The sequence below is a fragment of the Tachypleus tridentatus genome, chromosome 8, assembly GCF_004210375.1.
Source record: "Tachypleus tridentatus isolate NWPU-2018 chromosome 8, ASM421037v1, whole genome shotgun sequence".
Lineage (NCBI taxonomy): Eukaryota > Metazoa > Arthropoda > Merostomata > Xiphosura > Limulidae > Tachypleus > Tachypleus tridentatus.
The window spans coordinates 22595308-22621228 of NC_134832.1; the positions used below are offsets into that span (position 1 = coordinate 22595308).

A 25921-nucleotide genomic window follows, 5' to 3' on the forward strand; every position below is an offset into this window, starting at 1 on the left:
CAGATTTTTTAAAAGTATTTTTAGTGCAAGATTTGATGATTTAATTGCCTTTTTTTAACTTAGGCTCTAACTTTACACAAAACTACTGTAATGTGTCATTAATCCTCATAATCATAGTTTTCTTTAACGTATTGTGTTTGTGTAAATGATGTATTTCATAGTTTAACTGTCACCCTTGTAAAACCTTGGTTGTGAAGAATGTAGTTACTAGACAGTTCCTAAAGGTGATGAGTGTAGTTGTTCTGAAGATGGATGTTGGTTAATAAGCAACTCATACAGTTAAGACTCATTTCTCAACATTGATGATGGTGGAAGTCCTGGACCTGTAGACTTAAATATCTTAACAGTTTTGAAAATAAAGAACAGCATTTCATTTTTAGTTAAAACATGATGATGGAGAGAATAGTGATTTGTTAGGCATGAACATTAAAGTCATGATGTTAAAACTGTATGAATTAAAAGTAATTGGAGTATCTTGAAATTTATGGTTCTAGGAATTAACTATCTGGACTAGAAAATCTTGTGGTATAATAATCTGATGAGTGAAAAGGGAAGTAGTTCAGCAACTAGAAAGTAAAAATTGTAGTAATTTAGTAAACATATAAGTTTGCTTTTGTTTTAAAATTGCAAAACCATAAACATAATACAATTTTTGGCAAATTCTTTTAACAGGCATGTAATTTTAAACAGAACAAACCTTATGACCCGACCTATTGGTTTAGCTAAGCTGTTGTGAATGCTATGAATATGTCAATGCTACAAAATTTTGGACAGGATGGTTTGATGAAGCTGTTGATTACCATTTAACTTTCATTAGTGTAAAATCCTGAGCTTGATTTGACAGTGTTGCCTTGAAAGTTAACTATCCACAGTGCAAAGTTTTAAATATGTTATACTGGATGAGTGATTAGAATTATAAATATGAGAAATTTGCAAAATATCTATTTGTTCTTTCACAAAACTCCTAACTGGTTCTTTTTCATGTTTAACTGGAACACTACAAGAACATATATGTATATATGTTAATTCTGTTTTATCAACTTAAGATGTGTACGTGTATATATGTATAACATTAAATAAAATTAATTGATAACAGCAGTTTTTCATTATATCACTCTGGAATGTAGAAATATATGTAATCTTTATGTTAATCCAAATAAGAAGAAATGCAATTCGGTATGAAATTTTGTTTTAATACTGACCACAAGGTAAGGTGTTTCTCAATTTAGAGGTTAATATGTTCACACATTGCATGAATTGTTCCCACCATTCATATGTTTTAGGAACCTCCTTGTCATTTTAGATTTGTAAGTTATAGGCTTTTCATTATTCTAGTTATATCTTCAGTTTTCAAAATCATCATTCAAATATGTCATGAAAAATCTCTAACCAGTGATTTATCAATAATTCTCTAGGTAATTGCCCAGGAGTGTTAGCAGTTGATGCAAGCTACCAAAGTACTAACATAGTAAGAAGTTACAGCAAAAAATACCTGTTTAATGATGAAGGAAGACCATTATGCCCTGTGTGTTTCCAGTCGTTTTTTGACACGAGTAACTTACGACGACACCTAGACATGCATAATCCACAGCGTCCATTTTATTCTTGTAACCTCTGTCAAAGGAAGTTTGCATGGAAAAACTATCTGAAATTACACAAGAAACGAGTTCACGGAATGAAGTTTGACATAAGCTACTGAAGAACCTACCTTATTAATGATGAGAGCCCATTATAGGTGAATGTTTGTATTTAACTTTCATTTCAAAAGTGTAGGTAAAATAGCAAAGAATATTTCATCGTAGCTTAGATTTTTTCTTGGTTTTCATACAACCACCAAGTTGGTGAAATTTAGCAGTTGTAAATAATTAAGAACTGTTGTGTCACAAACTTGTACATTTGTTACATTAAGTGCTATAATTAGTAGTTGAGACAAATATTAAATTCATAAACATGCATGTTAACATTCAGTTTAGAAGATAGAAGCCTACTTTATTTTGAAATAACTTACTGTAGCATTTGGTAATTTTTTTCTTGTACATGATTGCATTGATTTTGTTGTTTGTGTGATTTCAGCAAACAGTTTCAAACTATTATTGACCAAAACAGTTGCAAAATCTCTAGGGATATTTGGAAGTAACCATGTACTTGCTAGTAAAAACCTAGAAATATAGGCAATTTTTGTGATTTAAGGCTTCTGAATATTTTGTATGGTTATCTCTTTTATATTAATGTTATTTTCTTGGTCCTAAAGTTTGAAAATTTTATGGATAGGTTAAAGATTTGTATAAGACATACAAAACACTTTAGTTTTTTAATTGAACTTGAAGCGTTAATACTTTTAATTTGATTTGCTAAAAGCTTTTAAATGATTGACAAAACAGATAGATGTTTTATTAGACAAAAGGTTTTGTGAATATGGATATATGTATATATATATATATATACATATATACATGCACATTAGAATCCTTATAAGATTCTGTGTGTTGTTATGTGATTAAACATTTGTACACAGAACCAAAATCTCTATCCAGCTAAACATATGTAACTTATGAAAGTTTGATTTATGAATTTATCAAAAAACAGTAGTATATTGATGCGTAATGTTTAATGTTATTAAAAGTTTATGACAATATTGTATATACCATAGCAGCTTATAAGTATTTTGTATACATTTTATTAACAACAACACAATCACATTTCCAAGCCTTATAACATAATACCCTACCCTTTATCCTTAATTATAGAATTGTTACTGGTGTTATCAAAACATTATTCAGGTTGCTAAAAAATAAAAACAATTCAAGTAAGCTGATTGTTTTAAATTTGATTTTAGCATTGTTATTGCTTTTTCTTTTTTTGAAATTCCATTGTTGAAAATGCGCATTCTAATTAGCAAAAGTATTGCAGAATTCATTTAGTACCTTGAATTATATATTATTGTAACTTTTAAGTTCTGTATTACCTGTAAGTAAAGTTTTATTTTTCAACCTGAAGAAGAAGCAAGAGTTACATATTTTTCAAGTGCTTAAACTACTGTCAAAAACAATAGCAGTATTCATTTTCAAATTACAAATAAACTCGTTGGACAGTAACAAATTTTTGTTCACTTTCACATGTAACAGTTCTATAATAATTTACTAATGAGAATAAACACTAATTAAATTAAAATTATGTTGTAGAAATGAAAACCAAAATTGTAAGGTACATCCCATAATTATTGTGAATAATTCTATTAGTTTTTGAAGTCCTTTGTTCTGTTTTTCCTTATAATAACTTTTAGAATATTAATAAAAGAATGCCATGTTCTTTTACCATTTTCTGGCTGAAAAATAGGGAATATTTATATATAATAATACAGACTATCTTTAAATCTTTATTATAGAAGATCTCAGCACAAATATTTGTTTTAAACTTTTCTTGAGCAAAGAATTAAGGAGAAGACTGTTTTATTCTATTTTGTCATGGCTAATACTGTTGTATTTTTTTTACCATTTGACTGTGGAACTTTGAAGACACTAAAGTATCAAGTCTGTATTTTCTATTGTGGAATGTAATTGCTTTTTCACAATTTTCTAGCTAAAATTTACTGTTTCTAACATTTATGAATGTTCTTAAAACATGTTATGTTTAATATATTCATTTGGTTATGACAAATGTGCATGAGAATTAACTTTCACTGTAAGAGTAAGTTAGAAGTAACACTGACATTGCACTGCATAGAATACAGAAGAGAAAAGACAAGGATTATTATAGGATTAGTTCAGAATTTAAATATTTTTAATTGATATAAGCATGTATGAAACAATCTTTTTAGGCAGTTATTACTTCATAGGTGATATTTACAGTTTCTTCATACTTATTCCCCTTTTTTGGTAACTTCAAATGCATTTTCTGTAATTACTTTCCTTCAACTTCATTCGTGGAGTTGTCTTATTTTATTCAAGTATGGTCATTAGAACTAAGAGGTAGTGCCATTAACCAATTAGTACATTTTCCTTAAACCATATGTAAAATAAAAAGTGATGCCAACCAATTTCCTTCACTCCATTCAGAAGCTCAATAACAACAGCAGAAGAAAACTGAATGGTGGTAGTTCAAAATTAATGATAGTGGCAAACACTCTTTTAATACCTTTGCCATAAGGAAGAGAAGGCAAGCAGGTTTCTTGACATTATTTTGATTATGTAGGTAATTGGAATAATAAAAAAACAGTATTAAGTGAAAACCTTAATTTCATTATTTGATTATCTTTGTAACAATTGATTTAATCATAACTTTGGTTAATCAGTTGTTGGAATAAGCAAAATCTATAATAATTGGAAACCCTTGTTTAAATTAGTTGGTTAATTTTTCCTTAAATTGATATAATCAAGATTTTATTTAAATCATTATTAGAATAATGGAAAACAGTAACCATTGGAATTAATATTTTCAATTAACTGACTTTAATAGGAATTTTGATTAAACTGCCCAGTTCTAAAGGAGTCATTAGCATAGGTATTCAACTGCAGATTTAATTCTGTAGGTTATTTTATTACATCCACTCTGTTGCAAGATGATCCATATCATAGGTTGAATAAGGCTATTCTACAGGGTTATTTAAAAAAAATGTGTGTACAACCAGTTATTCTTTGACCATAGTGTAGCACTAGGAGTACAGGTGTTCCTTTATATCTCTAAGCTTTATCTGTTATTTGCTTATTACTATATTGATGAATATTCATCCAGACAGCAGAACTGTCTTTAGTTATCATGGGAGATAAATATCAAAGTACATTAACACCTTGTAAGTCATTTAATTTATTTGCTTGTTACTTATGATATTTCTTGATATTTACCAATCCAAATTCTGCTCTTAAACAAATGTTAAGCTAAAATCATATATTAGAAACCATCAGATAATAACCAGTGTTTATCTTTGCATTTCTTCACTTGGTGTTTCCTTTTTTTCACTTCTTGTCATATTGTATAGCATTTAAAAACAAAGATATAAAAATAAAATTTTGTAGTACTTGTTGAACTTGCTCATTGTTGTATTATGTATCTTATAATGTTTTTCACAAGAATAAAAAAATGAAGTTGATAGCAGTTTCTCAGAGTTATGTGTTTTGCAGCTTAGACATATGTTAATGCATCTTGTTTTACTTGAACATTACATACATTATATTGATTTTCATATGCAAATCATGGTGACAAAAACTAAAATTTATTTCTGTATTACTAATGTATATTTGTTGATATAAGTATTAAATATTTAAGTTATTCTACCATTTTAGAGAGTTTTATTATTATTATAACTGTTACAATTTGAATGTAGGTATTAACTTCTTAAGTTATGAAATTATCATTGCAAGCTTGTATCATTAAACTTGTATGTAAAATATAGGTGCTGAAATGTTGAGTCAGTTTAATGTGGTACTGGGATTTTCCCATATTAAGCTTGATATTTAATAAATTCATTATTAAAATAGCAATGATTTTGTCATAATGTTTATTTAAATCTGAAGATAATTAATAAATTTTTCATTTATGTGAAATTTTGGAAGTTAATTTTCAATGGGAAAAGTGGTAACATGAACCTTAACTTATGTATTTATTGAAAAATATGTGTGATGTCATTAATATGCAAATATTTCCCAATTTTAGGATATAAAAATGTACCATTTTTTCTGTTATATCTGTATTCTGAAAAAAAAAAACACTTTACAGTGTTACTAACAAAAGAATGGAGAAATAAGATTGCATCACTTGAATCATATTTATTATGTGAATTTCAGAAGAAATAACTTGTTTCTGATCTTGCTTGCATGATTTAAAATTTCAACTTTGTTTCTATTGTTTCATTTTCCAGTCACTAAATGCTTTCATAATGCTCTTTCAGTTTTGTACCCTACAGATCTTGTTGGTTTAGATGTTAGTAATCTAGCTTGCAAAGTATTTATAAAATATTTTCTTTTAAATTTTAGGTGAATACCAAGAAATATCTGAAGTGAACTACCAGTATAAACGAGCAGGCAGGAGATGCTCAGAAAAATATTTGTTTAATGACCAAGGAAGACCATTATGTCCAATCTGCTCACAAACATTTTTCGACACCAGTAACTTACGACGTCATATGTTTTTGCATGATGCACAACACCCAAAATATTCTTGTGACTTCTGCCATAAAAAGTTTACAACCATAAACTATCTGAAAATGCATACTAAAAGAGTTCACAGTGTTAAGTACCAATCTAAAAAGTTGTTGTTTGGAATTGATTGTAAAAAGTGACAATTTTGTTTTAAAAAAAAACCTTTTTTTTTACGTTCTGAAAAGGTGATGATTAAGATATCTTCTTGTGAATGTTATTAATGTTTTAATGAAAAATAAAAGAGGTATAAAAATGATATTTATTTTATTAGAAAAGTCTTTAAAGTTTGAGTACACATGCATTTACAGGTAGTTGGTACTTACAAAGTTACAAAAATTGAAAAGTCTTAAATAAGTAACCAGTCCACTCTATGGAGGCTTGTTAGCTGTGATAAAAAATATCTTAATTATGAATTAATGGCTAAACATTCATTTCTTTTTTTGTAAACTTTTTTAATATCCAGTGGTAACCTTAGTTGTATTTAACGACAAAACAAAGTTAGCAATGTTGTAAACTATAAGAAGTTGTTTTGTTTTCTTTTGCTTGGAAAATAATTTCATTATTATTTCAAGGCCTATGTATTTTTTATGGTAGCATTAAGCGTAAAGTATTGTTTAACAGCTATGTACAAAAATGTTTATTTTAGGTGTTGTAGAAATAAAGTAAAAGTACCACCATGTAGTGAAATGTGATTATTTTCATTAAGTTGTTTTGTTTTTACAGTTCTTTGTGGGGTTTTTAATGCGCTTCCCAATAAATGGATAAGCAACAGTTGCTTTAAAGCTTATTTAAAATTTCATCATTAAAATTGTAAAAAAAATTAAAAAAATAGATTTTTATGTATTGGTACATATAAATTTCATCATGTAATTCCATTATTAAGTTATCAAACAAACAGGATCATGAAACAAAGCTTAATGTACAGTATGATATTCATAACTAGAAACAAAGAAGTTGTTTATTGTTTTGTAAAGAAATCAAGTACAATCTTAACACTGATAAAAGTATTTGTTTGTAAAATGTTGGCATTTTCAGTTCATAGTTAATAAAAATTACAACTGCAAAAATAAGTAGAAAAAGATGTGTATATTTAACATTTTCCATAACAAAAATGCTCTTAAAGAACTTTTTTACCTAAACAGGAAATTTTCTGTAGGTAAATAGAAAAAAAATTGTATTACCTGTAAAATTTGTTTTAAAACAAGTATAGTGTTTATTTTGGAAGAACATATTAAGATGCGAAGAGTATGTTAACCAGATAATTGAGTAAACGAATTACTGCAGACACCTAGAGAGCATGTGACATCTACAAAATAAATATTCCTGGTGTTGACGTTAATGTAAGTTTCAATGCAACAAATGGAGAAACATAAAATACAGTAATATTGATATTTCTTTTTATGATATATCTCTGTCAGTAGCAAACTATGCATTTGTCTCTCTCTCTTTTTTTTACATATAAAAGACTTGTGCATTTTAGAAAATAATGGTAATCTCATTAATTTCTTAAATGTTGACTTTAACACACTTTATTTTACTCAGTGGACATATGAATAATTATGAAGTATTGTAGTGGTAAAAAACAACTTACAAACCAAGTTGATATTGAGACATGAGACTTAAGAAAACACATCACTAAGTATTGTTTCACCATAAATTAAGTTTTGTTTTATTTCTTAAAATAAATTTTGAGTTATTTCACAAACAGGAGGATTTCAGTAACTATTCAGGCTAGCCTTTAGTAAAAACAGGAAAAAAATCTTGAATTTCTTCTAGTCAAAATCATGATTTGGTACAGAAAATAGCATGTAATAGTTTTTCACTGTATTTGGTATGAATAATCAAATTGTGTATTAAAGAAAAATATATATGAATATATATCCTTTAATTACAGTGTGTTAGCAATGAATTTATATAGCTATTTATACATTTTGCTTTAAATGGGATTATTTTAAACTTTAGCTTTGCCATTGAGAATACAAATGCTTGTGCATTGTTCTGATAATCTCTTATGTTTCAGGCTGTACCTGGCTGCCAGCTCACTGGAGGCGTGGATGGAAAATCTCCTCAAAACAAAAACTTGAACAAGATCCAGATACAGGAAGGCCAAGATGTCCCACTTGCAAGAAAGTGTTCTTTGATAAAAGCACTTGTAATCGACATATGGAAATACATAGGTTGAGGAGAAAACAGTATGAATGTAATGTATGCTTCAGGCGGTTTTCTTGGAAAACTACATTGAGTACACATATGAGGTTATATCATAGATTTTGATGGCAAAGAACCATAAGTCTGAAAAGAAAAACAGTTAAGACAGACCATACATTATAAGAATGAAAAAATCCAAAGGTAGGATTATTATAAGGTTGTTGTGCTAGTGTTTCACTCAAGTGTTGTGCCTTGAGTTAAAAGGGAGATACTTTTGACAATCAATAATCATAAAATAAAGATATATTTGCTATTATAATTAGTGTATGTGTTGTTTGTAAGTGTGAAATATTATGATATGACCTGGTATCCATCTGTTCAGTTGTACACTGTAGTTTTTTAAACATTTACAAATAAATTATTTTGTATTTCTTCTAGTAATTTCATGTATAACAATAAACACTTTAGAAGAAGAAGAAATTATTTTGTATTAATCCACATACTTTAATTTAGCTACACATTTGTGAACAATTTTTCACTGTTTTAAAATGTTTTATACGTCATTTGGTACATATAAATAAAACAGGCAGATTATATATGTATAGCATTTTGTATACAAAATGTAACCTAGTATCCCTTCACATTATTCATGCAAGAACAAAACACCAAACATGGTGTCTGATATCTCTTTATCTCTGATTATATTGTGTTTTCATAAGTACAGTTATTTTTTATGGATGTTTAATTCTAGGGTGATGTGAACTATTTGCTTTTGTGAGAGTGAGGTTACCAAACTCATTGTTCAAAGTTTGTTTTTTGGATTGATTGTAGCAATCAGTTATTTAAAGGTTCTAAGATAACTTTCACACAAAAAACTTGTCCTTTTTTATTTTTTATATAAGTTAAGAGAAGATTGAAACCAGAGGCTAAGGTAACAAACAGGCAACTGTAAGTCTGCATACATGACCTAAGTAATAATATTATGCAGTGGCATAATGCTGCAGGGATAGGATATAGTAATAATAAAAGATATCCTTTAGCATTTTTCAATATGAAAGGTACATTGTATAAACAGACAGACAGTGCATACACTTATGAGAATGTTCAAGGAGCTGATGTATCATGTAATGTAAGTTTACAAGTGATTTTGAAAATAATAAAACTTTTATTGTAGCATAATATATCTTAAATTTAATATTTTCGAGTACAATTTTTAGAATACTTTTATTATATTCTATCTGTTTTTTTGTTTGTTTCATTTTTTTTCAGAATTGTTTTTGTCTACTGCAAGACGTTGGAGAATATCTTCTCAAGGGCATCAGTCTTCTTTTTCCATTTACCACCGCTGCCACATTTGTAACAAGTCATTTCGTGGAAAACACCTTCTAAGACAGCACATGCATAGCCACAGAGACACTTTACACCAATGCCCATACTGTTTTGTGAAATACAAGTGGAAAAAAACTTTAAGTGTCCACCTTCGACGTGACTGTCCTAAACGGAAACATGTAGAATCTGCAAATTAACTGAGAGGTTATGTGTGATCAAGTTAGTTTGGTATTGTATTAGGCTGGATTATTTATTTTTCCAAAATTTTACTTTATGTAATACCTCGAAAGAATACCTCTTTTTTTTACATTTTTAGCATGAGTTCTGTCATGTGAATAAAATTTATTGAGCAAATTTACATTATTCTGAAAATGTTGGTAGCAAGATTATAAAGTTGTTAGCATTTTTTTTAATGGTAGTCTCTTTTGTAAGAGGAAATAAAAATTTACATGTAAACATTTGTGAAGATGAAGAGGGAGGTTTGATTTGCCAGTCTTGAATAAATAAATTGATTATATCCAAGTGCAAGAAATATGTACACAGCATGTTTGATAATATGTTATGCAGTTTATTTTTTTATTGATAACATATTTCTTATTTAAGAAGTTTACTTAAATATCTTGCCACAGAAAGTTATTTTAGGTTAATCAGTCTATACATTAAATGCAGATTATTATTTTTCTTGGTGTTGAGTATGTAAGGCTCCCCAATGACACAGTGGGTATGTCTCTGTAGACTTACAACACTAGAAACTAGGTTTCAGTACCTGTGGTGGGTAGAGCACAGATAACCATTTGTGTAACTTTATGCTTAATTACAAGAAAAAAGTATGTAAGTAGCAAAGTTAATTTCATCCTCAACAATATATATTTGCTAATTTTAGAATAAGTTTTTGTTAGTTTTGAAAAGACTTGTGCTTTGGAAAATTGTCATTTGTATTATTAAGTTGGTTTTTTTTAAACAACTCTACATACCTGTAATTTAATTGTTGGTTATTTGTGGTTCAGTGAATAGAATTAGAATATATGCTATAAACATTTAAGTTGTTTTTTTTTTTTGGAAAGTGAGTCTTCACAAATAGATTTACTTCAGCGATTGATTTTTTATTTGATTTATTTTACAATCACAAATCTGTTAGAAGATGTATACAAAGATTATTGTTTCAGTTGTAATTTAGTTCTTGTTTTAATCTCCCATACGTATTATAAGGTTACTTCTAAAACAGATGTTTGTGGTAATGCTACTTTTGAGGTTGTATGAAATTTCTATACTTGTTCAAATGCTGCACTTGAGAGAGTATTAAATGCCACATTTTAGACTATATCAATAACTGTTACTTATAGTGATGTTGCTTTTGAGACTATTAATTTCTCATACTTATTGAGATGTTACTTCATACTGTATCTCTGATTATTAATCTTAAATTTAAGTAGTCAAAATAAGCTAGTACCAGTTGAAACACACTTAGCTAAAGTATTTTTGTGTACTTTTTGCAGTTCTCTCTTTATTAGTTTGTATCTTACAGAATACAAACTATATTTTGAAATATTTTTTGTTTTAACAATATGGTAATTTGAACTAATATTTTCCATAATTTTTCCTGCATTTAAAATATAAAAACTCATAAATGTATTGAAATTTGGAAAATATTAGTTTTCAAAGATGCTTTTAAAAAGTATATCACTTAAAATGCAAAAATCTTACAGCTAATTGAATTTCACGTAATGTACTTTCCTTCTTCAGGGTTGGAAGAGGGAAGGCTTTTATATCAAAGCATTTGGATTGTCAAGTGTTTTTATTCTAATTTTTCTTTAACCAGATGTATTTGTGTTTTTAAAAATTTTTTATTTATATGATTAAGTTAAAAGGTATTGTTGAATGCTGCTACTTTGTTTATTAATAATTAATCAGTTCTGACAAAAAAGTACCATGCAAGAATCCCCATCACTAAGTTTACCAATATTGAGATTCTACATGTGTACAAATGATGACATTCTGTGCATGAACAGAGAATTTACCAGCACATTCATAAATAGTAAATGGAATATGCTATTTATCATAAATAGTAAATGGAATATGCTATTTATTATTTCAGTTTATTGCAGAATAAATTTTTTTAACAAATCAAATTTGAAATTAAAAGGAGATGAAACAAGCAGCAATTCATATTGCTGATGAACACACGAAAATAAATTAATGGTAGTGACACTTGTGATCCTGTAATCAATATAAAGAAAAGTCATTTTGGGGGGTTATTTCTTACACAAGAAGCTCTGAATTTAACTTGTATGTTTCATGCATTAAGGAATTGAATAAGGTGCTTGAAACTTTGGCAAATGTGTTACTTACTTTATGAGAATGTCAAATGGATGATAGTGAATCACTGCAAATAGTAAAGAATTATTTTTGGCACTTGTTATTTACAACTCAGTTCTTCAGATATATTACATTTCCGTAATGCTATATAATATTTAAGAGCCTGTCAAATGGTGATGTTTTTTATGATGTTACTTGTGAAACTGTATTACACTCCTATACTTGCTGTAATGTTATTTCTAAGATTATTAAACATTTAAAAGTATCAGCAGTTATTTTTGCTTTATTTTTTAATGTTTTGACAACATAGATTTGCTTATTGCACCTCAATCAGGTTAGACCAGTATAGAGAGTTATACAAAGAAAAGAACAAACCATAAACTAATTCGTTAAGGTATTTAAATTTATTCTATTTTCTGTGGCTTCTGGTATCTACTGAGGTTAACAGTTCTATGTTAAAATTAAAAGTTAAACAATAGAGCATATCTCAAACACTAGTGGAATCTGAGGAATCTCAAGTTTAACCTCCAGTAAGAGTATGTCATTTAAATTTGAGATATAAGAACTCTGTAGTGAAAAAATATATATGTAAAAATGGTTTAGAAAATTTTTATGTAGAGGAGCAAACAACGTTTTGAAGGTCGAAATGTTGTTCGCTCCTCTACATTAAAAATTTTCTCAACCCAAATCAGCCATTTTTACATATACATTTTTTGTACAAGTGGGTTTTATCGTCATCACTGATTATTAATTCTGTAGTGACTTGGATGTACTGTAAAGTTAGAATAAATATAAAGTATAAAGGCAACAGGAAAACTTTCTGAGCTGTATGAACTTATATTTTAAATTTAAGTAAAGTTTGTTTGTGTAATTATCTTTTGTTTTATAGTGGTTTGACAAGTACTCAGGGTGAGAACTTCCTGTGAAAGTAGGTAGGAAGAAAATGTCACTTTCCAGTGTGAGAGCTGTTTGTAAATGTTCTAGGAGATTGGTTTGTAGAACTTCTTTCTCAAAATATTGAAGGGGGGCCTAGGGTTTGGAGTTCAAAGTGTAATCAGTAGAGATTTGTAACACCCTGAAATGTTGTACAAGGCATAGCCATTAGTAGAATCTTACTGTATATATTTAGAAACGGCTCACTGAGAATCTTACTGTGTTGCATGTAGACATACTTCTAAAACTAGGTGTTATGGTGCTATTTTTAAGATAGTATTACCAACATATTACATTTGTAGTGTCTCAGAGATGATCAAAATCAGTATATTGCAATGGTATTGTGTCAGTTTATATTTTCAGTTAAACTAAATAATAGAAGGAAAGTTGTTTCATCCATCTCTATACCAGGAAGAAAGAAGCACAGAATGAACATCTTTGTGATTGTAACTCATGGATAAATAGTTTGAAGACACTTTTTGTTTTTAGTGATTATATTGTGAAGAAAGAATGTTATAGAAAGTAAACTAAGTTTCTTGTTAATTGTTGTAAATGAGATGTATCTTTAATGGATGAGAAAGGTAATGGTAATGAGCAAGTCAGTAATAGGAAGTGAGTCTTTATGAATATTTTAAAGAATATAGATTAAATCCAGATTCATAATTCGTTTATTCAATGATCTTCAACTTAACCAAAATGAGAAGAATTGAAAAATGGCCATCACTGCCACCCCTTCCCCCCAAAAGTCACTAGCATATTTATTGCTAACTTGGTAGAAGCTTCATAATTATTCATACTTAATATTTTTTTCTGGAATACCAAGGAATGTTTTTTATGCTTTGCCTTTGTTTTTTAAAGAAGTTTAGGAATGCTTAAGTTAATAAAGTATTATAAAATTTTCATTTTTATCTTACCCTCTTTTTAGTATTGAAGTGTGGATGATAAATAAAGAGTTTGTAAGAATCTTGTAAAAAATTTTTGTTTTTCATTTTGAGTCTGAGAGAAAAGGATAATGAAATAAAAATTATACTGGTGTGAACTTAGTATTTTGAAGTTGTTTTAATAACAATTCTTAATTGATTTTCCAAATTTCAATATACATTTGTCAGAGTAATTTTTCTTAGCATTATACAGGGTATGATTTATTTTTATGAGATAGTAATTATGCTAGAAATAAAAAAAACAACTTGTGTAATCTAAATTACTTTAACAAAATAAGATGTTTTTTGTAATCATTAGAAAAAGTATCAGTTAGTTACTGAATTAAGAAAATATAATAGATTGGCATTTGTTACAGCAATCAAGAATTAAAAACAAAGTAAGGGTGTACAGTACATGTAAGTGTGATAAGACATTAAAAGAAGATACTGTTTTGGTCTAATGTTTTAATCTGCATGTCTTGTTGTAAGGTCAGCAATACTGATTGTTGTTTAGGCAATAAAGAATTTGGGGCTGCATGCTTTTCTCATCTTTTGAGACTACCTTTCCTAATTGATGTCTTAACCTATAAACTTTAGTTAGATTTAATTTTAATATTCATTACAGTGGGTTAAAAGGATAATTTTTATTGTGGTTTGCATGATATTACATTATATATTTTTGTGGTCTTTTTATATCAGGTGAAGAGATAATGAGACCAGTAACAGAACACTCATGTCCAATTTGTGGGAAATTGCTTACAACAAAGTATATACTTCAGCGACATATGGCTGTACATGCCACCTCACGTGACCGGTACCACTGCACCATCTGTTACAGAGCATTTTCATGGCGTCACAACTTGTATCGACACCTTAGAATGGCACATGAGAAGTGTAGTTTAGAGGCTTCTAACATGTTGGATCCATGATGCAAGCTGTATGCATTACATAGTAGATATGGGTTTTATAGCATGTTTTGTTTTTATGTGCCTGATGAGTATGGTGTTTGAAAACACTTGCTCATTATATTGTGGGAAAAAAAAACTTTATTTTGTGTAGAGGGTTTAATATTCATTCATATAATGAAATATATTTATGCATTATAGAAATCTGAATACTGATGTTATTGCATTTAAACTTAGCAATGATAAAAGTATAATGTATGTATATGCAAGACTAACTGTTTTATAATGTTATGTAATATATTATGATTAATATATTATAATATATTATAATATAATATATCATAATATATTATGATTAATAAGACATGTCTATCTGTTGTTTTTGGCTTAGGTTTCAAGAATGGCACTCAGGGCTGGAAATAGTTTTATTTCAGACCGTTTTGTTATATTGTATATCAAATAATAATCTTTTGCTGTTTTTATATCAGTTTGAGGTGCAACGACTTTAAAATCATTTTATTGAAATGCACCATATTAAGCAGCTAACTATTTATGGTGTGTCTCATGTGTGAGAATAAAAAGGTGGAGCTTTATCAGTGAAATATGATTGTAAATGTATGTATATGCAAGACTAACTGTTTTATAATGTTATGTAATATATTCGTAATATTAGGTCATTATTTTATTCACGCTTGTATGGATAAAATAATACAATGTTTTTGATCATTTTGGGCATTAAAGTTATACTACATTTATAAAATGTTATTTTTTTCTAAGTTCCTTTACCAATAGTTTTGCAAAATGCTATTATAGACTGCATGAATTCCATGAATATATCTTAGATAATTGTAAATATAACACAAACCATTGTTTTACTTTAATGTCAACACAGGACTTCATGTGTGGTTGTGATGGTTGGAACATTTCCTAATACACAGAGACTATGGAAACTTTTACTGGATAACGTATACACCAAAAGAGCATATTTGGTTTAAAAAGGAAAAGCAAGAAATTATTGGTAGTAACTGGAAGAGATGCTTTGTGTAGAATAATAAAAACTTATGTTTTAGGTTAGTATTTAATGTTTAATTTGTGAAGTGTTTTCAGTTTGTTAACATATACAAATGGCAGTGAGTAGTTTAAAATACAAAGAAAAGCCTTTTGATTTTTTTGTCACTGCTAATCTATATGAACACCTTTTGCAGTTTTTAACTATGTTGAACTTCATTTTACACAAAAACAATTTCACAATTTTTTTTTATATTGACTAAATGAAGATAAAGATTATTCTTGCCTACAAAAAAGATTGACTGTTTAATGTTTATTTTTATTGGTCTTTTAGTTGTGTTTTCTTCTATTGAAGACACTTGTTTAACAACAACAGACTGAAAGGAAAGGTAGTTTAGCATTTTAAGCTGATAACATTCAGAATATTTAACATCCATTTCTATTACTGATGAACTAAGTAACATAAATAGAGTACTTGTATATTAGATCATTGTTTTGGGAACAGGTTTGTAATGGTGGTTAAATAAGATACTCCAGTTTTGACCTACTACAGACATTTTTATGCATCACCTGGTCAGTTGTATATCTATCTAGCAGTTAATTGTTTTGTGATGTTTCAGTATATAAATGAAAAAGCTATAAATGTTAAATTAAACTCTAATTCACAGTGTTTTAAATTAGAACTAGATGTTCATACCTGATGCTCAATTTTAAAATTTTGCAATACTTTTGTTACAAAAGAAAAATAATTATTGTTGCTGGTGAAGTTCCTTATTACATATACTGTAGTTCTTGTCTTGCAGGAGGAAGTCTGAAAAGTTTACTAGTGGAAAGGTTCCTTTGTCCAATTTGTCAAAAAACACTTACAACAAAACTAGGTCTGCAACGTCACATGGCATTACATGGGCCTACTCGTGATCGTCACTGCTGTCCAGTTTGCCATCGCATGTTTTGGTGGCGCCACCACTTGCTTCGACACCTGAGGACAGCACACTCACCATCAGTGGCTGATGCTATGAAGAAACAGTTATAATGAAATTGTTTTAGCCTACATAGGACTGTTGGATAATTATTACACATAAACAAGATATTGTAAAAACAGTCTTTCATTATTTGCCTTACTGAAATTTTTTAAATAAAAGAAGTTATGTATGAGATTTATATACTCTGTGAGTTCTTACATGATTTCATCAAAAAATATTAGTGGTTAAACTGTTATAATTTAATTTGTATTTATTGGTAGTAAAAGTGCAGAATACTAAATTGTTGGAGTTCTTTCAAACATGTTTACTGTGGATAATGCTAACATGCCTCAAAATATAAATTAAAAAGTGATTGAAATATAACTGTGCTGCATATATTGTTCTTTATAGTATTTTAATTATAAGTGGTAATGTTAATTTGATTTTTTTTAATTTGATGAAGGTCATTTTCGCAATTTCTAAATATAAATTTCCAAAAAAGATTAGTAAAGTGATTAATAAAAGTAAGTTACACTGGTTCATTAAAGTTTTTGTTAGAATTATTATGAATATGAGAGAATGTTTATTGATTTTTAAAGAAATTTTATGAACTGGTCTTTACATGTTTTCCTTATTTGTTGAGATCTTAAAAAAGTTGTTAGAAATGAGAATTGTTAAGTTTAACAGTTTTAGCTAATTGTTGGTTTCCTTCTTCTTTTTTTTTCAAGTTCTAGGTGGTACAAGACGAAGAGGAAGACCACCTCGTATGGGATTTTTTGCCAATCGAAGGAATCAATGTCCTATTTGTAAGATAAGCTACACAAACAAAAGTATATTGGAGAATCACATGAATATGCACCGACCTCAACGTCAGATGTACTATTGTGATATTTGTAACAAAGGTTTCTTCTGGAGAACTAATGTGTATTCTCATAAAAGAATGGTACATCATACTCCACCATTAAGACTCCCTTTCCCTGCCTCAAGCAATGCACCAGTTTCACCTAAGTCTAATACACCTTTTCCTTCCATTCCCCCTGGCAGTAATCCTTTGTCACCTCAGTCTCCAAGCTTTGCACAACTGGCATCACATAAAACTCCACCTTCTACTCCTCTTCCTCCTGCTTTTCCTGGGCATATGCCACAGGGTTCTGGGTTTTCAAGTAGTTGTGCTAAAATCAGTCAGTCCTGTGCTTTTTCTGATCCAGCTAACATATCACCACCATCAGTATCAAGTGTATCTCAGTCTTGTAGTAATAACTTTGGACATTCATTGATCAATCATAAACAACCCCCTCTCTCCTCTACATCTCTTGAAAAGAGTTCTTCTTCCATCAATCTAACCAATGCTGTAGGATTTTCTAGTCTTCCTCAATTTCCCCAGCCTATTGGTATATGCTCTGACCCCTTCCCTACCATGTCTCCCACCATTTCTAGCCTGTCTCTCTCATCAGCATACTCTCCTGTTTTGCGTCCACCAGCAGGAAGTGCTGCATCACCTGCATTTTCAGGCCAGTCTCAATCAACCAAATCATCAGAATCTTCAGAGTACTCTCAGCTATATTCAGCAGCATCTCCTGATTTCTTTAGTGATTCTTAATCATGAATATCTTAATTTCAGACAAGATTTAAAAAGTTAGGTGTGATTGTATGCAATAAATCATATTCTTTATATCATTCAAACAATCACTTTGTTGATTTTGTTTATACAAGGTATAGTTTTGGTCCTGATATCAGTTACAACTTCTCAACGTGTCATTGTACACACAAATTCATTTATGTTTTCAATTCTTTTCCCTCCTATAGTGTTGAGACTTTTTTTGTTCTACAATTATGTTAGGAATTAAGTGACATATACCATATACATTATGTAGTTCAGTGTATGTATTGTTTCCAGAACATACTCTGTCTTTTTTGTCACATTGTTTTTGATCGCAAGTTTTTGTATATATGTGGTGTGGCATAATGTGTTTCTTTACCAGATTAAAATGGAGACCAAAGTATCTTACAAGATTATTGATGTAATCTGGTATATTTTACAGAGATTCATAGAGCAATTTATAAAATCATCTTATTCAGGTAGATAAAGCATAACTTCCATTCAGCTACTTTTTGTTTTCTCAGTAATAGAAGAAGTGATATAAATCATCCTTCACAGATGAATTTTATGAAATACATTTTGTTCAAAAGTTAAAAAACTGGATTAGACATACATAGTATTGGAGATTACTGCTGGTGTATTATGACATGTTAAGTGTGTTATTGGTGAATTTATGTTCAAACTGGATTCCTTCTAGAGTGCAGCTTACTTATGGTATCATGGCATTGGTTTAAATCAGTGACCTGTAAGATACTCTGTTATTTTTTACGTGAGGCATTTTTACATTACATATATTTATTTTTCAATAGTTCAGTATATTTTAGCAACACTAAAATGTATGCCAAATGTGAGTCATTTTGCTTTTTCACTTTTGGCTTTTCAGTCCATTACAGCAAGTTCTTTCCAGTGTTTTTTTTTTTTTTTTTTCTAGTGATTTCTACTTACCAAAAGTCATTCTGTGTATTATTAGAAAATTAGTGCCATGTTTACAATAAACATCTTTTATGTTTTATTTAAAAAAAATTTCTGTAATCAGTTTATCTCTTAATTAGGGTTTATATAAATTTGTTTACCACCCATACAAGGGATCTCATCATAACATAGTAATATTGAGTTTAAACTAACAAAGTATTGATGCTCAGTGAATGAACTGGAACTCTCAATAGTTTTATGTAGTATAGCAACTTATTAAAATGCTAACATACTGCCTAGTGTCAGCTGATTCAATAAAATAGATGGTGTCTTGTACAGACAATATTTTTTTTAACAAGTTTTTGTTTTTTCTAATCACTTACAAAATACTGAAACTAAAAATTTAGTATTTGTGATTTTACAAAGTATTGAAAAATATAATATGGATTGATATGAATTGTCTTAAAGAATTTGTCATACAGCATATAAGTAAAAAGCTAGAAATATCCTCTTTAATACTAAATTAAAGTGGTTTTAATATAACCTGTAATGATGAATATCCAGGTTTTGATATTAATGTGAACTTGTATTGTGAGATATTTTTGTGTTTCCTTAATGGTATGTACTTTAAAGTAGTGGTTTAAATTAAGACTGTTTTTATGTTGTGTGTTAAAGTTTGTATATTAATGGGATGAATAACTAAAATAGAAACTTAAGGTTTTATCTGCTTAACTTCATCTTCTCACTTAGTTTTGGACATGCTTTTAATGTATCAAAACTTTTTCAGATCATACTTGTGTGTAAATACAGCACAACTTGAAGTCTTTAGGAAACTTTATTGGCATGTTCTCTAACAACTTACAGCTTTTGTAATATTCTCTTAACAAATGTTGAGTACCATTGAGATTCTTAAGTCATTATTTTGACTTTAATTAAATTTTTTTGATCCGTGTTTTTGCAAAAATGGTTGCTTCTGTACGTACTATACCTGCTTTTAATAACTGATTTCTGAATAAATTCAGCATTTTATACATTATTTATATAGCAGGGATTTAATCAGTCACGTGCTTTTTAAGTTTTAAGTTCTTACTTATATATGTCTAAATGTTGTCTACATCGTATTCTCAAGAAGTTTACACAAACTCGGATTCTCAGGATTTTCTTCTACATAAACATTTATAAGGTGTAAATTTTTTTCACAGAAAATCATAGATTTTAGGGTGTGTTTTTTTTATCTTCTTTCCAATAGTTTTTTAGTTCTATATAAAAACAAGCTACAAATTTTGATTTCGTTTAAAGGAGGCTTGTCTCTAAGTTCACAGGTATTTCTTTTTACATAAAAGTCAGTCACAGGTTCTGTTATATATTTACAGACATACTTTTAGATTTTTAACATAGAATGTAAAAATCAACTGCAAGTTCTCTAGTCTTTATATTATAAAATTTTAACCACCATTACTTAGCACAGGTTTTCTCTAGAAACTCGTTTTCAGGTCATTCTTCCATACATAACTTAGCCATAAATTCTGGTGACTATTCATAAGTCTATTTTGTAAATAAACTGCAAAAAATGCAGAAACATAACTGTAGGTATTATTATTCTTTCTCTCTCTCTCTCCCTCTAGTAAATTCAGTCACAACATCTTGAATTTATCCAAATTCTCAACCACAGCTTCCTTGGTCTTTCTTGCACATAAACTTAGCCAGAATTTTTTGGGTCTTGTCTAGACATTAAGCTATAAGCTCTTAACTTCCCAGTCTAGATAACATATTGAAATTTTTAGCCCCTCTTTTTTTTTCTTATTTTATGTCTTTGTATAATCAAGAGTAAGTTTTTAATATTATACCATTATATGCAGATCTTCATCTGTATAATATTTGTGTATATATTTTTATTTATACATGCACCTAAAAAGAAAATATAATGGGTGATATTGATCAGTGTTTATAATTTATAAATGAAACTTGAAGGTGTAGTTATGATAAGCCTATAAACTATGTCTTCTTTTTGCTTTGTGCATAGAAAGTTAAGGCCACAAAATTGTGAAGAGACTTATAACTTGGGAAGCATAGACAACAGAATGAGATAATGTTAACTTTTATTGTTTTATGTAATGTTTGATAACTGTAACATTAAAAAGCTGCTAATTGTTGTGATATAGCTCTAGACAATTTATGGAAGTAACAACCATTAAGAGTAGAACTTCCAAGAGATATTGCATTCAGTTCATTAATACTACTGTTTATATATGTAAACCTTGTTGATTCATTTTTATTAAGGGAGATAAAAAAACTTTCAAAATAATATTGGCTTGTAGAAGATGATATACAACTTTGGACTTGTTACTGGATGTTACTAATAGTAAGAAATAAAGATATTAGTCATTTTTTTCATTATTATTAGTGTTTTGTATGCATTTTGGTGATTGGGTCACAGAAAATGTTTTTTGTATTTTGGGAGACTCTTAAAATGAAGTCTGTAATTTTTATTCCCTTAAAGGTTAACAATAAACTTAAAATATTGTTAAAAGCAACACAATGCAATTGGATTTGCAGATAACATAAAATATAAAAATAAATCAGTGCAACTACATTTTTTTATTTGCCAGTAGACTTTCCTTGTTCACTCACAAAAGATTTGTTAAAAATAAGAGATGGAGGGAATATGGGTCTGCTATTTCAGTGTATTAAGAATTAAAATTTTTTCAATATGTACTGCCTTCTTTTTATGTGTTAAAGTGTTATACAGAGGGTTGAGTAACTTTATATTAAAATGATTTTGGGGCCTTGCCACTTTTTCATCAACCATGTAGTCCTGATTCCCAAATTTGATAGACCACTTCAGAGGATATTGATTTTTAAAAGTACTCCTAAGTTACATTCTAAAACTATATGCAAGTAAGTATAGTTTGAAACATCTTTTTGTTTTTCAAGTATAAAGTGGATCGACTAAAATCTCCCTGTGGAATGGTAGTTAGGAACCAGTGACCTAGCAGTAAGACTTCAGCATAGTTTCCATTGTAAAATCTAAAAGAAAGCAGCCTGTTTGCTTTGTGAATTCCATCTAGTGTACAGGAATGATTATTTCCTAGTGACTATTTCAACAATCTGATCATACAGAAATTAATCCTTACGTGCTGTATCTGGCAATTTGACCAGCGTACCTTTATACAAAACATCATGAATAATCATTTCTTTCTCTAGATGCTTAAGGTGTGTAGCAGTTTAACAGGAGGTATATAACAGGATACCTTATCTTGGTGAACACACCTGTGTCCAGTTATGTTCATTTTCAGATTGAGATCATGATTCATTTTGATTATTTTACCAGTGATCTTTCTGTTTGTGAATTATCACTTGTTACAGTTATCATGGCACGAGTGCAACTTGTTACATTTCTCTTTTGATTTTGGTTCCTTAATTGATCAATATTACTTTGTTTTCCAGTTTAGTTAAGTATGAGGATAGTCTATTTCTCAGAAATTCTAAATACTTAATCTGAACACAGCTTTACAACTTAAGTGTATGAATATGTTGTATTGGAAAGGACTGTTATTACATACCCTTCTCAAAAGTAATAAGTTTTTCACTCAACCTATGAAATTTCAAGCTATGCCAACAGTTAGCTTGGTACATTCTGTTCCACTGTCAGCAGTGGTTGTCACATGACTTGTTGATTTGCATCAAAACTGTTTTAGTGTAAGCTACTCAATCATATATCATAGAAAACCATAAATATGCACATTTTCTTATTTATTATGCTTATATTTTTTAAGCAACAGTTGGTCACTGCAGTTATGCTGTTACAGTATAATTGGGGGCAAAAGATGACACAGAACTCAATGGTGTTTTTATTTACATAACAAATACTTTTAAAATAATTACGAATAAAACATACACATTAAATAAATGAGACATGCAACTAATAAGTATTAAGATATTTTTGTTTAATGATTGTACAAGAAGCGTAAATCAGAGAATTTAGTTGATAAAGTTTGGTGTAAGTTAGCTTATTCTAAAACTGTATTTATTATCTTGTTCATTTTATCAGTTATTCATCCTGTATATGTTATGCTTCAGAACTTGTATAATACGAGCAAGAACATGGAGAGCATTTATAGGTTAAATAAACATTTACAACAAATGAATTTTTGCTCTGTGATGTCTGTATGTTGTCATATGAAGTGCTACATGTGTCTAATGTTGTACATTAAATTTGTGCTATATTTTACTCATATTTTACAGGTATGTGTAGATTGTACTGTGTACTTGAAATTTGTATTTAATAAAGTATGGATAAAGTATGTGATTAAATGTGTGCTTATATCAACAATAGAGTTTTAGCAGTAGATTTAAAAGTTGTGTCATTTTACTAGATTTCAGTAAAAAAATATTTTTGTATCTTATCTACAGATAAAAAACAACTCTAGTCTTGTTTTAGAAAGAAATTGCAAGTTCTTATTTTTTTAATATATATATGTGTTTATAGATGGAATTATTCAGTGAAGTTTTAACAATGATTTTGATGTACCTCTAAATTATAATATTCCAAGAAAGGTTGATGAAGCAAACTGTGTGGTAGGTTTCTGTATTTAACCATTTCAGATTACTTGTCTTTTATTACTAGTATTAATAGTTTGTGTATGTTTGTATGTGCTGACAAATGATTTATTTTCCTTCAGGACACAGGTTTCGATCAAGACTTGGACGGCCAAGAAAGCGACAAGAAACAATATTTAGACGAGACCTAGTTTGTCCTATTTGTGGGATGGACTATGCTCAGAAGAGCAGTTTGGTACGCCATATGAACATCCACAGAGTACAGAGGAAGAAATACTACTGTGACATATGTAACAAATCCTTTTTGTGGTTGGATAGCCGCAACCTTCATATAAAGACTGTGCATGGACTTTCCAGAAGTCTTTCAAATGATTAGGGCTCATAATTTGTTGGTATAAAGATATACATGGAGGTTATGTTGAAATATGAAGATTTATTTTAATTTCTTTCGTAGGAATGTAAACAAAAAAAAAGATGAAAACTTCTGACAACATTATCACTTTCATTTAATTTTTACTTGTTATTAGTTTGCTTGAAGTTCACATGCAGTAAAACACCATCATATTTTACTGTAGAACAAGCAGTTAATTTTTAGTATAATCTTGTTAAAAGTCTAATACAAAACTAAAAAACTTATTGAGGCATTAATTGAATATGAATTTTTAAAACTTAGTGTAATAGATTATATCATATTTTAAATCATGTGGTTTATGATTAATATCAGAAACTTGTATTTTTCATTATTTAGATACCTTTTATCTTGGCCAGTAACAATCCTTGTTGCTTGAATTTGTTATTTCATATATAAAGATGTATATTCTGAAGTGTTCAACTTTTTTTTTGTAAACTAACCACTGTTTAATGTGCATTTTGTTGTGGGTGACCTATTAGTTATTTTCAAACATTTTATATATTTGTCTCTGTGGGTTGAAAGGTGCATCAGGTGTATCAATAATATAATGATTTTGCTATATGAATGGACTATCCTACCTTTAAGGTTGTCTTGTTAAAATAGCAAAAGTACCTCAATAACATAATTACACACACATATAGTAGTGGAGTGTAAAATTTATGTTGTATGTGTATGAAAAAAGCCAGTGCATTTGAACTAAGTCATATTAGTAAACTTTTCTTTGTTTGGTGTTTCTTGTTTTTATGAAATGGGTAGGTGTGGCATTTTTACAAATTATGATTTAACTTTAAAATCTGTAATGAGATTTAGTTGTCTACCAGATTTGTGATAAAAATGTAGTTATTTGTTTAACTTGATGTATTTCTATGAGCATACTAGTTTTTTTTGTTTTTTTGCTATGTTGGATAATGAAATTTTCATGGAATAATGACAAGTGATGGGTTGAATAATATTATTTTGTTTTGGAGATAATGAATTACATGTGGTGAAAGCTGAAATGTTATAGATTAAACAGTTATGTAATCAGTACTTTTTTGATAAACACTACCATAGACTTTTCTGAGTAGTTTTGAGTCATTTAAATGCATTGTCAAACATAAATGAAAAATATGTGTTGATATTGAGATGTTGCCATTAATGATGACCTTAACTGATTCTTCATGGTGACTTTATAACCACTTGGTTCTTTTTTCCTTTATTAGTATGTTTATCGTATATTTGAGCTTTCTTATCATATATTGTGCTTTTTTTTCTCTCCCAATGTTGCTCATTGCTTTATATTCAAAAGGAAATACCTTTGAGTGCAGAATGTAAGTCTAAAAGGTGAAGTACTCTTAATAAAATTAACATTACTTATAAGGTGTTAAAGCTAACTTTTTGAACATGGACTGGCTTGAAGTTACAGTATATTCTGTGACACATTTCAGGTTTGTCATGGACTTCATCGTACATTTTCTTAAAATCTTGGAAGTAGCATGCGTAATACAGTAATACTTAGAAAAGGTACAAAGTACATATATGTAGGACTGTGACATAGGAAAATAATTAAAATTTCAAAAATTAAGTAGCTTATACATCAATTAAATTTAATGCTTGATTGAGATTTATGCATTTTTACTTTACATAAAATGCCCATGATATTCACCTGAGGTTTGGTGACTAGTTCTTTTCATTTCTAAAAAAAATGAAGTTGTCAACAATTATTAAAAATTTTCAGGTAAGCAAGGAATTTTTTTTATTGAGATGAATCCTGAATAGCAATAAAAACTGTGGTATTACCAA

The 25921-nt window shown here is 28.9% G+C and overlaps 1 protein-coding gene across 50 annotated transcripts in view; it reads left to right on the forward strand.

Moving 5' to 3' along the window:
- Positions 1-25492, forward strand: part of LOC143258659 (uncharacterized) — a 113400-nt gene extending 87908 nt beyond the window's left edge. For 43 of the 50 annotated variants that reach the window (XM_076517975.1, XM_076517983.1, XM_076517971.1 and 40 more), the window contains 4 exons: positions 1416-1735; positions 5970-8483; positions 9552-14717; positions 15578-25492. In XM_076517975.1, the coding sequence (XP_076374090.1) occupies positions 17422-18255 (834 nt within the window). In that variant the 5' untranslated portion in view covers positions 1416-1735; positions 5970-8483; positions 9552-14717; positions 15578-17421 and the 3' untranslated portion in view covers positions 18256-25492. The remainder of the gene's footprint in view (positions 1-1415; positions 1736-5969; positions 8484-9551; positions 14718-15577) is intronic. The other 7 variants (XM_076517964.1, XR_013032449.1, XM_076517958.1 and 4 more) reach the window with 7 other exon arrangements.
- The last annotated feature ends 429 nt before the right edge of the window (positions 25493-25921 follow it).